The sequence below is a fragment of the Venturia canescens genome, chromosome 1 (genome assembly GCF_019457755.1).
Source record: "Venturia canescens isolate UGA chromosome 1, ASM1945775v1, whole genome shotgun sequence".
In the NCBI taxonomy this organism is placed as follows: Eukaryota; Metazoa; Arthropoda; class Insecta; order Hymenoptera; family Ichneumonidae; genus Venturia; species Venturia canescens.
Genome location: NC_057421.1, coordinates 4,197,579 through 4,211,590, shown reverse-complemented (window position 1 = coordinate 4,211,590; position 14,012 = coordinate 4,197,579). Strand labels below are relative to the sequence as shown.

General features: G+C 44.3%; 2 protein-coding genes across 3 annotated transcripts in view; one reads left to right on the top strand and one right to left on the bottom strand.

Annotated features, from left to right (window-relative positions):
• Ndf (Nucleosome-destabilizing factor) overlaps nucleotides 1-14,012 on the top strand; it is a 35,577-nt gene that overhangs the window by 8,555 nt on the left and 13,010 nt on the right. The gene's annotated exons all lie outside the window — the stretch shown is intronic.
• Nucleotides 123-8,915, bottom strand: LOC122412984 (uncharacterized). Of its 2 annotated transcripts, none has more exons than XM_043423035.1 (3): nucleotides 6,066-8,915; nucleotides 5,229-5,478; nucleotides 123-4,827 (listed from the first exon to the last, which is right to left on the bottom strand). In XM_043423035.1, exons 1-3 carry the CDS (start codon nucleotides 7,997-7,999, stop codon nucleotides 4,177-4,179), a joined length of 2,835 nt encoding a protein of 944 aa, XP_043278970.1. In that variant the 5' UTR covers nucleotides 8,000-8,915; the 3' UTR covers nucleotides 123-4,176. The 2 variants fall into 2 exon arrangements, with proteins under 2 accessions (XP_043278970.1, XP_043278960.1); XM_043423025.1 differs by having other exon boundaries at nucleotides 5,229-5,511; nucleotides 6,066-8,914.

Below are 14,012 nucleotides of genomic sequence, written 5' to 3'. Positions count from 1 at the left end.
AGTCGAAAAATCCTTCAAGATTTTGACGATTCCCCTGCAGTTTGCCTCTCGATTCTTCCTAATGAATGAAAACAGTCGACGAGATAAGAAAAAGGGGGAATGATAATTATAAAGAAATCACAGACTTTTGAAAACTCAATTTATTCGTTTTACATAACGCTCGGAAGAATTCATTCGTGCATCGTTCATTGATATTTGGACGAATGATTTTGTTCACATTTCCTTTCAAATCTTTTGGTCTCTTACTTTTACGAAAATATAGAGGGGATAAAAAATAAACTAAATTTTCGCACAGTCAGATGCACGACTTTGGCATTCCGGAAGCGAAGTTCATTCGAGCCTGTTGCAACATAGATTTTGATTAGTCTTACGTTGAGAATTTCTCAAATAATAAATCCCACGAGCATTCAGCTTCGTCCGGTCTCGTGCGAATCTTATTTTCCCACTCTTAACATTATTTTTAGTACGGAAGCTCTAGTCGCGAGCAACGAGATGCTGCAAAAGCATTTCCTTTGGAAAGCTGCGTGTGCAGCGACGATCGGTCATACGCACATCAATATTTCATCCTTCACATTTCTTACAAAGTGTAAATGCAATTTTTGCGAATACACAGTGTTGTTTAGAGCCGACTTACGTATACCCCCATGGCCACGGTACTCTCAGCCTTCTATTAATATCCGGAGGATTCCCTCGACTAAACACACGTCCGAGAGTTTCTTTTTATTCTTTCGAAAGTCACCAGCTGCTTGTACTCATGGCGAATTTATTAATTCTGCACTCTTGTATTAAACTCGAATTCGAAGAACACAAAGTCGTGCATCACGTTGAACACACGCGCAATTTAAAAATCCATTGAGAAAACTGCTCAATAATATTGTTAGTTCATGTTACTCTGGATACACGAACTACTTTCATTCCATTCGTTTTCATCGGTTATCAAAATAAATACGTTTTTGTATATATATATATATATATATATACGTATACATACACACAACCAGCTTCCCCCAGGTAGAGTTCCCAATAAACTCTACTTCTAAACCGAATTTCCGGTCGACTTGGACTCTATAGTTGAATTTTTCCATCGGACTGCCTCCGGTCTTTTATCGTTTACGCTGCCAAAGCTGAATGAAAAATGGAGCAAAAATACATAGGACCAATCTCGTAGAGTACACATTTTCCTATGAATCAGTCCCTGTGGACTATATTTTTTATTTTTCGTATTTCAGTCCTCACAGTAGTTCGAAAGGTTTCCTCAAGATTTGGAAAATACTGAGGTCGATTTTCGACTGCTTAAGAGACTGAACTGCGAAAGATGGCAAAAAAACTGTCGAGGACTTTTCCCAGGAAAATTTGACGCTTTAGAAAATCGGCCCTATGTATGATGGCACTGTCTCCAACGAGGGGGGGGGTTCGTCGAGGAAAACAATGTTTCTAACGTTTCGATACGAAATTCGGTGTAGCCTTTGGGAGTTGCGGTATCGAGCATCCGAGCTGGGTCAGCCTGTGGTTACGTATATACGTACGTGTATAATATTTTATCAGGAATAGACCGTAATCGCAACAAGTGACGATACAGAGTTCTTCTGCATTGAGAATAAAAAGAACAATTTCGTATGGGTTGTTTCCCAAAATTTCATTTTACAGAGCCAAGGATCGAGTTATTTTTGCAGTCTGTTCAATTCGAAGCGAACTCCTGTCAACGAGTGTCATATTTTTGCTGACATCGTTGAAATCCAACGCACTTGCGTGTTCTCGTATCGTTTGAATTATTTTGAAACTGCATGAAACGAATCAGTAAAATTTTTCTTTCGAAATCTCCTTAAGAAACCTACACAATTTGAAATGATAAAAAAGTCAGGATTCTTCAATTGTATTTCAACGACGTGAATTCGAAGAGAACTAGTTTAATTGAAAAATTTGTATGTACAGATAGAAGAATTAGATCAATTAAAACTTTAACACAGTTGAGCTTGGACAAAAAAAAAGAGAAAACGTAAAATCGTTGCTACGTTTCTGAAAAGTACTGATTGGATGTTCTCATATTTAGCAGTTAAGATTTTTCTCCTCTCGTAAAGCGTCATTCAACGATGAGTCGCTGTCAACATTTTGTTTGTTTTTGTTCTTCATGGAAAATAGAAGAAAGTTAAAAACAATTTAGAAGAATTTTTTGACGCGATCCCTTTCCATTTATTGCGTACGTTCGACTCCGTACAAGGCACGCGCCCGATCGATCACTAAATTGCACCATTTTCTGTACAGTCATCCGTTGCTGAGCTAGTCGCATCGAATCCACCCAAACTCGAGAGGTTTCGAGCGTTTGAGCATTTACTTTTTTATTTATCCCCCCGCTTTTACCTCAATCACGAAACTATAAAATCCTACAATCAAATTGCGCGTTAAAACCAGGCTCAGTAGACTGAACTTTGTTTTTTCAACAATGAGACCATTTTCGTTTTCCATTCCGAGTTTATCGAGTTGCACCTCATTTAACAGAAAAAAAAAACAATAAACATTCAAAAATTATTTTCTGTACAAGACTCGTTTCTCCAATTCTGTGTTTCGATACTCGCCGTTTCACGCGAGACTAGTCGTTCCAATTTAAATCACGATGCGACGCGCCCAAGAGATCACAGAATTTTTCTCACTACCTTAAAACTTGCTTTAAGTCGCGTCACCGCGTAAGCGTATGAGTCTGCTTCGTTTACTCTAAAATTATATTAACCTCATCTCTGAATAATCTTTTCCATTCTCTCTCGTCTTTCGTCTTTTCGCATACTCTCTCGACCTCGATTTTAAAAAATCTACTGAAATTAGCAAGGCGAGGTTGAGAGTGTCAATGAAAGGATTTACGTCGTTATGTTTGTAGTCTTTTTAATGACGAGTCAACCGACGAACACGCTCCAAAACATACGCCATGCAACAACAGGTTCGATTCTCTTGTATCCTTCCGCTCATTGTCCCCTAGTCGATTCATCAAAATTTCAATTTTATAACGTTTTTCCCCGTGGCTTGAAACAGCTTATGGTCTAACAGAGATACGAGGAACACTCGAGCACCGAAAATCAAAGTTTGGAGCGTATTTTCAGTGGAAGATAAGCTTCGAGTCGAGAGTGACCGCGATTCGTAGAAACGTGTATGAAAAATAAGATGAACATCAATGGAATTATACAGAGAAAGATGTTTTATGAGAATGGAGAAGGCGAGGCTCCTCGTACCTCGGGAGTCCGGATGTACGATCGATACATTTCAGTGCTCCCACACAGTCTCTTATTTACGTGTGTAATTAATTAGGAATCTTTGACCTTGTTTCAATTGACGCCTAGGCATGACAAACTCTAGCCCCTTTGAAACGTGATTTTACGGTCCCTTACGTTCCGATACAAACGTCCATTAGTTTCATCATCGAAACTTGGAATATATCTACTATTTTCCCGGTCAACATAGTTCAAGCTCCGATCAGTCTCCGGGCTAAAATTCCAGCACACAATCTCGTTGCATTCAGCGAAGAGTTTGCGATGAACAAAAAGAAAGAAAAAAAAAACATCAAAAGGAGAAATAATTCTCACGTGATTATTCGAGTTGTTGGAAGACGCGAGCTGCGACAGGCGACACGCGCGTACTCACTCACACATCCGCACACTCAGGCACACGCACACCGAATCTCAATCGTTCTTCGTTTAAAATTCATCTCCTAAAAAAGTCTGTGTTTTATTCAGTCCAGCCCACTGTCGGTTCGCTCCACACATTATTTTCTCTCCTATTCCTATTTGTTATTTTCATTATTCTGCTCTCTTTACCTCATCATGATACGGACTCGTTGCCGCGATAATCCTGGATCCAGCACACGCGTTAAATAAGCCCCGAATCAGGTACAAACTCGGGCCTCGGGCCTCGTGAACGACGAGGGTGCCCGACAAACAAAACACACGTTCTCAGCTTTTTCGAAAGTCGAGGATCGTCGCGCGTTTACCGTGAACAAACACTCGGTTCATCAATTTATTATCTTCTCTTTCTTCTCAATCTTTTCTACTTCACCATTCACCAGTCACGTTATTCGTATACAAAGTCGAGAATGAAGGACCGGTAGTACGTTCACTCGGAATATTCCTCAGTCCCAGCGGACACCGTCGACGAGAAGCATCGAAAGAAAAGCCTCTGTCAACATTAGGCCAATTAGAGCCGGGTTTCGTGAGGGAGATCCGGCAAGCTGGTGCTCGGTCCCAAAAGACCGAGAACTTCCGGAGTCCTCGACGGACCCTCCCCCGCGACGATTTCTGCGCTTACTCCCCGATAAACGGGTCCTATCGACTCGAAGCTCTTCCCGATCGTCGAGCTACTCCGAGACTCTCGAATTCTTCGAAGCACTGCACAGTCCGGTCCCAGCGGAGGATCGAGCGGAGGCGGGGGACCATCCTCGATGTAATTGATGTGAATACCATCGATGAATCCAACAGCGTGAGGACTCGTGCCGGAGAAATCCGTGGGCGTGTAATACTCGCTGTTCAAGTCCTCCATGCTGTTGGTACACCCGTTGAGCCCGCTGAAGGTCGCCTTGAAGTACGTGTCCAAACCGGCGGAGCTCAAATCCTTCGGATCGAATACCGCCGAATCGCTCTTGCCGCAGGAACCACTTCGGCAATTGTCGAAATACAAATTTGGCAAATTCTCCAATACTTTGTTCAGAGTCTGTTGTTGATACTTGTAGCTCTCGCGCAAACGTAGAACCTGATGAGCGCTGAATTTACGTATCTTGTTTCGCTGGAAGACGTAATTCTCACGTACCCAATTCAACTGCGACGTCGAATAGTCTCGTACTCTTTTCACCTGTCGTAAACAAAGCATCGAATATTACCCTGAAATTTGCCGATTCATCAAAATACATCATTCGGACAATCTGTCAAATTAACTCGAGTGCTCATCCCATCGTTTTACTCGGTCGTTGAATTTCTCGTCAGATGAAAACAAACAAGCAAATATCTTCACGAGTCGACTATTTTCGACAATTTTTTTCTTAAAGATCGTTCCTCTCAAAAGGAGCCTGAGCACCACACTCGTTTCATCACTGTCTTAAAACACCTGCTCGGCAGCTATCTCGGGAACGTTAAAATACGTGTTTGAAAATTCGGCTGATTTTTCAGACACGCAGAGAGGATTTCGAGAGAATCGAGACACAAATACGATACGAGCAACGTTTCGACGCTAAAAAATTGAACGTGCAAAATTACCTGATCGTAGTATTGATCTCTGAGAGAAGTCAGATGATTAGTTCCGTAATCTCGTATGTCTCTGATGTGCCTCATTTGTCCCTCGTAGCTGTCCCGTATCCATTCGACTTGTTCAGCGCAGTTGTCCTTGATCCTGTGTACCTGCTGTGTATAATTTTCTCGAAGACGTTCGAGCTGTTGGCTCTTGTAGCTTTCGATGTTGTCCAACATCTGATAGATCTGCTTGGCACGTGGCGTAACCCCGACCCGTCTGCAGCATAAACACCATCTGCCACAGCCGCACCTACGATAATGTTTTTAGTTTTGTTTGTTAATGACGAGGTTGATGATGGAGATGTCTGTGCTATGGGAACGAGTGAGAGCGTGGCTTTGGTATTCTTTCTTTCTTGGGAAGATTCCTAATCCCGGCATTTTCCATCGTCAGCTCTTTGTCTTTGGTTACACGGTATTGAGGCAGAAATCGAGCCCACGAGGCTTTATTTCGATCGTTGATATCGAGCGGAGCGAAGAGCAGCATTCAACGGAATAGAGAGTAAAGAAATTTACGTGAGCAAAAAATGATGGTTGTTCGTTGCAAATGAAAAATCTGACACGTACGATTGAAACAATTAAGAGAGGGGACGATTAAGATGAGGAGACACGAAAGTCGCAAAATGTCTCGATGCTGGGGACACGAAGGGGATGAAACGGAAGGAGGGAAGAATGCATGCGACATCGATGACTGAAAAAAAAAAAAATGTGCCACCGAGGGTTATTTCGGTCTCGTTACGCGAGCAGCTCTTTTTGCTTTTCTTTGCGTACACTCAACCACGTACACAAACGTTGTAACATACTCACTTGCCGATCAGGTAACGAAGAAATTGTACGAAAAGCGTGAGGAGAAGAAATCCCGTTGCGCTTGCAGCTCCGACCGCGAGGCTGTACAGTTTGATGCGTTGATAAGTGATCGGGTCCATTCTGAGGTAGATATCGGTCGTCGCGTTGTCGATCGGGTTTATCGCGAAACACTTGTAACGTCCAACGTCCTCTCTCCTCAAGCCGGTGATGAGCAACGAGCCGTTTTCTTGTAATAAACGAATTCTGTTGAACTGCTGTGAGCCACGATTATGCTGCTCCGGGGGGCTCGCGGAGCCGGCCGGTGATTTCGCGTGGCTCGCGTGGACTTCCGGATGATCGTGAAATATGTCGGGAAAGGATGGGTCCGGGTTCCAATGGAATATCTGGAGAGACGGTGTGACCCACGTCAACGACGGGGCTGGATTACCGTTGAATTCGCACTCGAGTAAAACATCTCCCAGTAACGGATGTAACTTGGATTCACCCGAGATGTAGGTCAGAGAGGGTGCTGTACAGTTTAAGTATCTGAGGGCCTGGAGAGTGTCGACGGTCGCGGTCTCGTGAGCACATTTCAAGCCACTGTCAAAGGCTGTTCGGTGAGCATGGCTCTCGGCCCATTTGACGAACCAAAACATTCGACAATCGCACGCCCACGGATTGCCCTGCAATTGTAATTGCGTCAGTTGGGTCAGATGAGCCAAGTTTCCCGGTAGAAAGGCAAGATCGTTGTTGCGAAGATCGAGATTATTGAGGTGAGGAGTTTCGTCGAGCGTCCGGGCGCCGATCCCTCGCAACGGAGTTTCCCTTATGACGAGAGTCTCCAAGTGGAATAAACCCCAAAGCGCGTCGTTACCGAGTGTCTCGATTCTCGTGTTTTCGAGATTGAGAACCCTCAGGGTGCCGACGATCGGTCTCCACAGGTCCCGATTCAACGTCGCGATTTTCGTCCGTCCAAGATCGAGCCGTCCGAGATTGGAGAGACCGTTGAACACTCCGCTGGTCAAATTAACTATTGGATTACCAGCGAGATCGAGGTAATCGAGTTTGGCCAATTCGCCGAACAAGCCACGTGGCAGACTGTCAATCGCGTTGTCCGCGAGCTCGAGCCGCTGGAGTTTGAGTAAACCGGCGAACAAACGACCGGGTAACTTGGTCAGTCGATTGTTCGAGAGTCGAAGCGAGAGCAATTCACGATTCGGCTTGAACGAGTGATCCGGCAGAGAAACCAAATAATTTCTCGACAGGTCGAGACGATTGAGCGATTTAACAGATGAGAATGCTTGATAGGGCAATACGCTCAAACGATTGCCAGCGACCGATAATTCCTCGAGCGAATCGAGACCGATGAACAAGGAACTTGGCAAACTAACTAAAAGATTATTCGTTAAATTCAAACGTCTCAAACGACGTAACGGGCTCAAGGCGTCATTGGGCAATTGGACTAGACGATTGTCACCTAAATTCAACGTTTCGAGAAAGCCCGTTGACCGAAATGCTCCAGATTCCACCCGCTCTATGCCGCTCGATATCCATGCGAGACTTCTCAAACGTTTCGACGACTCGAGACTCGCTATTGGCAATGTCCCAGCTCGCACATCCCTCAGTACAACGTCCCTCGCCTGTGCTGGTATACCGAGACCGAGGAAACTTCTTTCCTCGCAATAAAAACTTTGACCGTTGCAGCGACACCCCTTTGGACAATCTTTTATAGGATCTTCGTTGCTCTCCTCCTCCTCCTCCTCCTCGACCGCCGCTTCCTCGTGAAGTTGTTCCTGATAACGCTGATGATAACTGTTTTCTTTTGACGGACTCGCCGACGATGCCGCTGCTTCGTTCAACTCGATGCAGAAGCATCCGATTAAAATCGCCAGATGCAAAACAGCAGCGGTCGTTACGGAGCATCGCGACGTTCCGTCCAATCTTCGTAGCATCATCCCTGATTATACATGAAACACGATATCGTTCGATATTCATGCACGACCAATCACCCATCTCCCAATGGCCCTTACGACCACTCGGCGCCTCTCTCCCGAACTCTTCTCTTTCCTTCTATTATTATTTACCGTCTTTTTTCGTGTCTTATCTCGACTCGCTCATCGATCCAACTTTCTTCCCCCCTTCTCAGGCGGAACATCGAAAGTTACTGATATTTCGAACACAGCGAATTTTCTAACTACCACACACTCGTTTATGCGATTTCCGCAGCTTTATTCCTTCGAATTGAAATATCTAGGAAAAATTGAAAAACAAATATCTATCTCGGAGCCTTTTTTCGTCGGACAAAATAAAAACGTAGACCGCCGAGCGGATGCAACGGACGAGACTACTCGTTAGCCGTTGGCCAGATATTCACTTCGTTTTCGAGGATATTCGTCGGTGTCGACTTCAGCTTTCGGGGAACGCATAGTGGATTTTTAATCCTTTATTCCCCGAGGGTTTAGAATCACGAGGATAAAATGTGGCTCGTACGAGCCGACGGATCGACTGAATATTATTTTCTCTTCAATTTCTTCCCCCCCACGATCCCCCTTCTGCCGTTTCACTGATTCCAGACGTTAAAGACACTTGTATCTGCTTCGAAAGTGCAAACAAATGGTCGCTTCCGGCTCCGAGGATTGGCCAGAAGTTTCGAAGCAACAGATTTCAAATTCCTACTCTGTGCAAATTATTAATCGTGTTGAATGCGCTCGTTTTCTCACATGACACAAACGTACCGATATCGCAGGGAGCCCAAGCTTTCTCTCCCTCCCTCCCTCCCCCTCACTCTCTCTCTCTCTCCCAAAGAGAGAGAGAAACAAGCGATACGAGAATCGAAGCGTGCTCGTGAGGTAGCGCGAATTTACTAACGCGTATCTGCCACGCAGCAGACACAAAAACTGACTGGCTAATGTCGAAGGGAACCCGGCCTCCTCGTGGCTCGCGTCTCTCTCACTCTTTCTTTCTCTCACCCCTCCGAGCACACTGCCGAACGGCAACGTCGCTGTAGCCAGAGACGGGCTGCTCAGGCGCGGCCCGGCAACGCCGCGGTCCCGCGGGCGACCGCGCGCGCGCGCGCGCTCTCGCCCGCACGCAACTCGGCATGGCAAAGCTCTCTCCGCTCGCTCGTTTCCTCACCGAGCCAACGAAACCGCGGGGAGACTTCGAGAGCGCTATAGAGTGAAATACCCGGCGAAAAAAAACGAACGCGAAATCGCTAAGTGCTCGAAAACCCACGCTCCGAACCAGCCTCCTGGCGGAAGGAATCCCCGTCTGACTCTGAACCTAACTAAGCCTCGCGAACAATCCTACCCACAAATCTTCTCTTCTCATTGTTCCATTTCATTTGTATCAACAATCCTGCAACATTTACTATTTTCCTAACGCTTGTCTGATTTTGCCAATGGAACGTCTTCGTGTCACAATCGGACGATACTCAAATTCACATCCACGTAACGCCATTGAACTTTTATTTCCGCTCGTTCGACCAAAAGTCATAAATAAAGAGAAGACAGATTTTGTGGTCGACGAAATTAATGAAAGAAACGACGCTGAAGTTTGCAACGTCGTAGTCCAACGAAAAGAAGGAAAAAAACGTTGGTAATTCGTCAATTTTTCATTTCACGAAGTATCGCGCAGGTTGAAAAACTACGATTCGAAAATTCGGCGGGAAACAAAATTTCATATTAACTGTAATTATTCGAGAGAAATGAAACGAGAGAGAACAATAATAATTTTCCTTGCATTCAATAAACTTGAGCTTGGAAACCTGCGATTTTCTACTTATTGTTCTGCCAAATATAAACGAAAAGTGAAAATTATTAAGAACTTTACTTTTATCCTTTTGAGATCATTATTCGAGTCAACGATACCGGATTTTTTCGACTGGCGAACCTCTCTCGTCTTTCTCTTTACAGCACTGTATGCTAACTTTGTACGTAGGCAAACGGAAAGATCCATAAATCTCTACACGTAATACCTACTTCAGGACGGAGATATGTACTCGAATACGAAGGGGAGCCCCGGCTGCTCGTTCGACGGGTCGAGGCTCCTATCGAATGTGCAAGAGATCCTTGGGAGCGCCGGCAAATTCTCTTACTTCTCGAGATCAGGGGGATAACGATTATTTCTTTTAATACCGTACGCTTCTAGATTTTTTACGTCAATTTATCATTCGATCGAGAGGAGAGTTTACCTTCTGATAAAATAGCGCACGGTCACGTTTTTCACGCTCGTGGTGAATAAATGTTATTTGTTTTTAAAAGCCATTGAAGTTTGCCGATAATTGAAGTTTCATCAAAGCGTTCGTGGGCGAGATTTTGGCGAGCTCAGAATCCCAATTTCGAGAAATAAAATTCCTTCGATCATGAAATTGCGAAGGAGCCAAAGGGGGGGGGGGGGGGGAAGGGAGCGGCTGAAAAATTCGTACGAAAATCAACATTTTGTCGAGTCGAAAATAAAATCGACTGCAGTTGGCACCTGCTACGAACGGAGAGGCGAAAATGATCGAGTTACTTTGTGAAAATCTTGCGAGGTACAATGTCAATTTATTTCTTGGCTCTCGAAGAATCTTACAGATTTTATTGGTGCTGCGAGATATGTTCGCGGCCGTTTTCACACAGCTCCTTGAGTTTTTTTTGAGTACACTACAAAACCTCTTAGTCGTACGAGGCTTTGTTCCGGTCGAAATGACGAAGCTCACCGGACGAGCAGCTGTTACCTTGGCCGGGTCGAGGCCGGCGATCGGGTTGTCTCGCCAAGTCTCTCGCCGGATTCATCTTCACGTGCAACTTCGAGCCTTCGCGAAGAATTTTTTATTCGGCGAAGCTGCATCATCGAAAAAGTTGTATCTCGATAAAAAAAAAAAAGCGATTAAGCACTTTCACTTTCTCCGGACACATGGCTACGCTGAAAAATAGTCGAGCGAACGTGATTTCTAGAAAAAGAAAAAAAAACGTCACTTTATTTCGATGCAATCGTATTGTGCGCCCGAAACTCAAATTCTTCGAATGCGAGAATTAGAAATTTCGTAACGAAATGACTCCCGTTACTCGCCATTTTTTTCACTTCACGAATGGGACTCGTTTCGTGTGCATCGAACGTCCTTTTTACATCGAACCCGCATTCCCGACACGAAGCATCGTTTTTGTACGCGGAGAAGGACAACCCACGTTATTGGCTATCGATTACGAACTCGGTCAGTCGGGACGTGGGACGATCCTCCCGTGTACGTACATGATTTTGAGCCTTTCGTGTCCCTCCCTGCCTATAAATACCCGAGAACCTCGCAGACGCATTCCTTGCGGAGAGCTCAAGATAACTCGGGGCTTAAGGGAGCTCCGCGATGTCTGTCGGTTACTCCTCCCGGTGTAATTACCTACGTGAGCAATATTTCAAGACACTGGATAATGAAATATCAATAGCAAAGGCTTATCGATTATCCGAGAAGCAACGAAGCGCGCTTTTGTCGTTAAATTTTTGTGTGGCTTCGCCATCTCGAAAAATCAACACGAAAATCCATTTCAAGAAGTTTTCTATAAACCTGCGCTGAAACTGACTCCTTATTACAGTGCCACTTTATCGACAGATTACCGTCACGAAAAAAAAGTACTGGGCCTGATAAAGATCACTCGATCGAAAGATCTAACGTCCCGTTTCGAAAAAACTCACTTCTTTACCGTATACTATGATAAAAAAATTATTTTTTGCTCTTATCGATTCTGCTCAGTCGACGATTTCAACGGCTGTTTCACGGCTCTGGAATCGATCTGGTCCAATTTCTTTAATTTATATTTAATTTTCACTCTCAGTCGAGACGTGTTTTTGGATTCTTTTTTCTCGATTTAAAAAATTCGTTTTCATTGAATTCTTTGTCATCAATTCGTTTTCCAAGTACTGGATAGTTGTACGTCTTGGATATAAAAAGTGCGAACGTAGCGTAGAAATAAAATTTGCGACAGCAATTTTTCTAAAAATATGGCGCTACTTGGATGGAAATTTGAAGTACGTATTCACGTTGCGTTTAGCCACGAATAACGACACGAGTGTTCCCGCGGTAGAATCGTCGCGCCTTGATATTTATTTCATTTGTGAGGCAAACGAGTGTTTGCGTACTGTCGATGTATGCGGCGAAGCTGGTCTTCACGCGATACAAATATTATTCGTTACGAGCGAAGCATCAATTTCGAGTGGATCAAGATATTGAGCTGGTTTTATTGTTTTGAAAAAAGCCTCTTCCACTTGCCGATAACGTTCGGAGTCGCACGAGGCCGCTATAAAAAAAACGCCGCGATAAAACGCAACCGATGGACGATAAATTCATCGACGATTCTCATTTTCGCACACGCAAAATCATTTAAAAAATGCCAATTTAGTGCTCGACGCAAATACACCTTTGTCAAGCATCGTTTCCTACGAAACTCGAGCGCTGCTCCTATTATTGATCAGAGACGGAAAAGGAAGCGATTATTGAGCTTAATTGAAAAAAAATGTCACTCGCGTACGCTCCATGAATACTGAAAAAATGTAAAATCCAAATATTTTGTTTTTGCAACTGTTTAAGCAGAAAGGTTCGATCCAAACATTTTCCCCTTTCGAGGCGAATGGTAACGGTGAAGTTATTTTCTGCGGCGTTGAAATGTGAAAATATGTAATGAAAAAACTGCGAAAGAGGCGATGTTATCAGAGTTTGATGATGAAAGGGACGTTTCCGTGACCGGAAGTGAAATGTATGCGCTCGCCGCACTCTCGCCCTTTGAAAAGAGAGCAAAAGTTTCCTTTCATCTTCCCTTTTTTCCGCTCGTGTCGCGTTCTCGAACGTCTTTCGTATTATTTTTCTTCCTTTTATTCGCACCGTACACGAGATCGCGTTAGATTTTCATCATGAAAAGTGGATCGTGAAAATTGGCGTTACGTGAGTCGCTCGTTACTTCAATACAACTCGAAATATATTTCTCGCGCACGACAGAAAAGTCCGAGAATTTTAATTCATCAAGAAAATATAACTCGAAGGGATAATAAAAAAGCGATCGAGCCCGCTTTCCACTCGTCGCGTCCTTTATATAAAATTGACGATGTTGAACGCACAGGAGTGTCCCGCTACGCACGCACGGTGAAAAGAAATTACTGCGGGACTCGGTGAAAACACGTGTCCTTGTGCCGCGAAAGGGCAATATCGTAGGAAAGGTGAATTCACAACGAAGTACGAGAGTCCAGCCAATTTCATTTTCTCTCTTCACTCTCGCCCCCTTCGCTTCTTTCCCTTTCGCCTTGGGCTATTCTCCGGGTCACGTCTCGAGGTTGCCGGGAATCGTATTTCCGCTGACGGTTGGTCATGGTCAGGGAGAACGAAACTCGACTTGGGCGAGGGTCGAAAACTTATTACTTTCTTTATTTCCCCTTTAAAGTGCTTTCTCGAAAATGAAGAACTCGCACATTCATTTTCAAAATAAATTTTATTCATTCGCTGGTTAATCGACAATGACTGAGCTCTGGCTACGAAAAATCATAGCAACAATGACTTCCGATCGTTTTTTTCTCCTCGAATTTCATTTACCAGTACCTTCCGCAAAAAATACCTCAATAAATAAATGACTCTTCGATCAGCGTAACTGTCGAAGCGTAACATCGCTCGTGACGCGGTTTTGATGATTGACCTTTAGCCGAGAATAGTTGACGACTGTTACAGACAAGCTTTTTATAAACGTTATCGATTGACAGGTGGCTGTACTTGGTGCGGAGGAGATAACGAGGTACAATCGTAGGAGCAGTGCCACCGGCATTTATTATTACAAAGTGTAGAAGGTGCCAGCAAATTTGCCCTTTGAATGGGAGCGCTCGGCGAGAGGCCGCGACGAAAATCGCGTTCGGAGAGTCGAGACATTTCGTTCTCACGCGAATTACAAACAATGGTCGCCGTCTCCGAGACAATGAATTCCGTCTGGACGAAATCTGCCGGCTTAAACGTCTTGA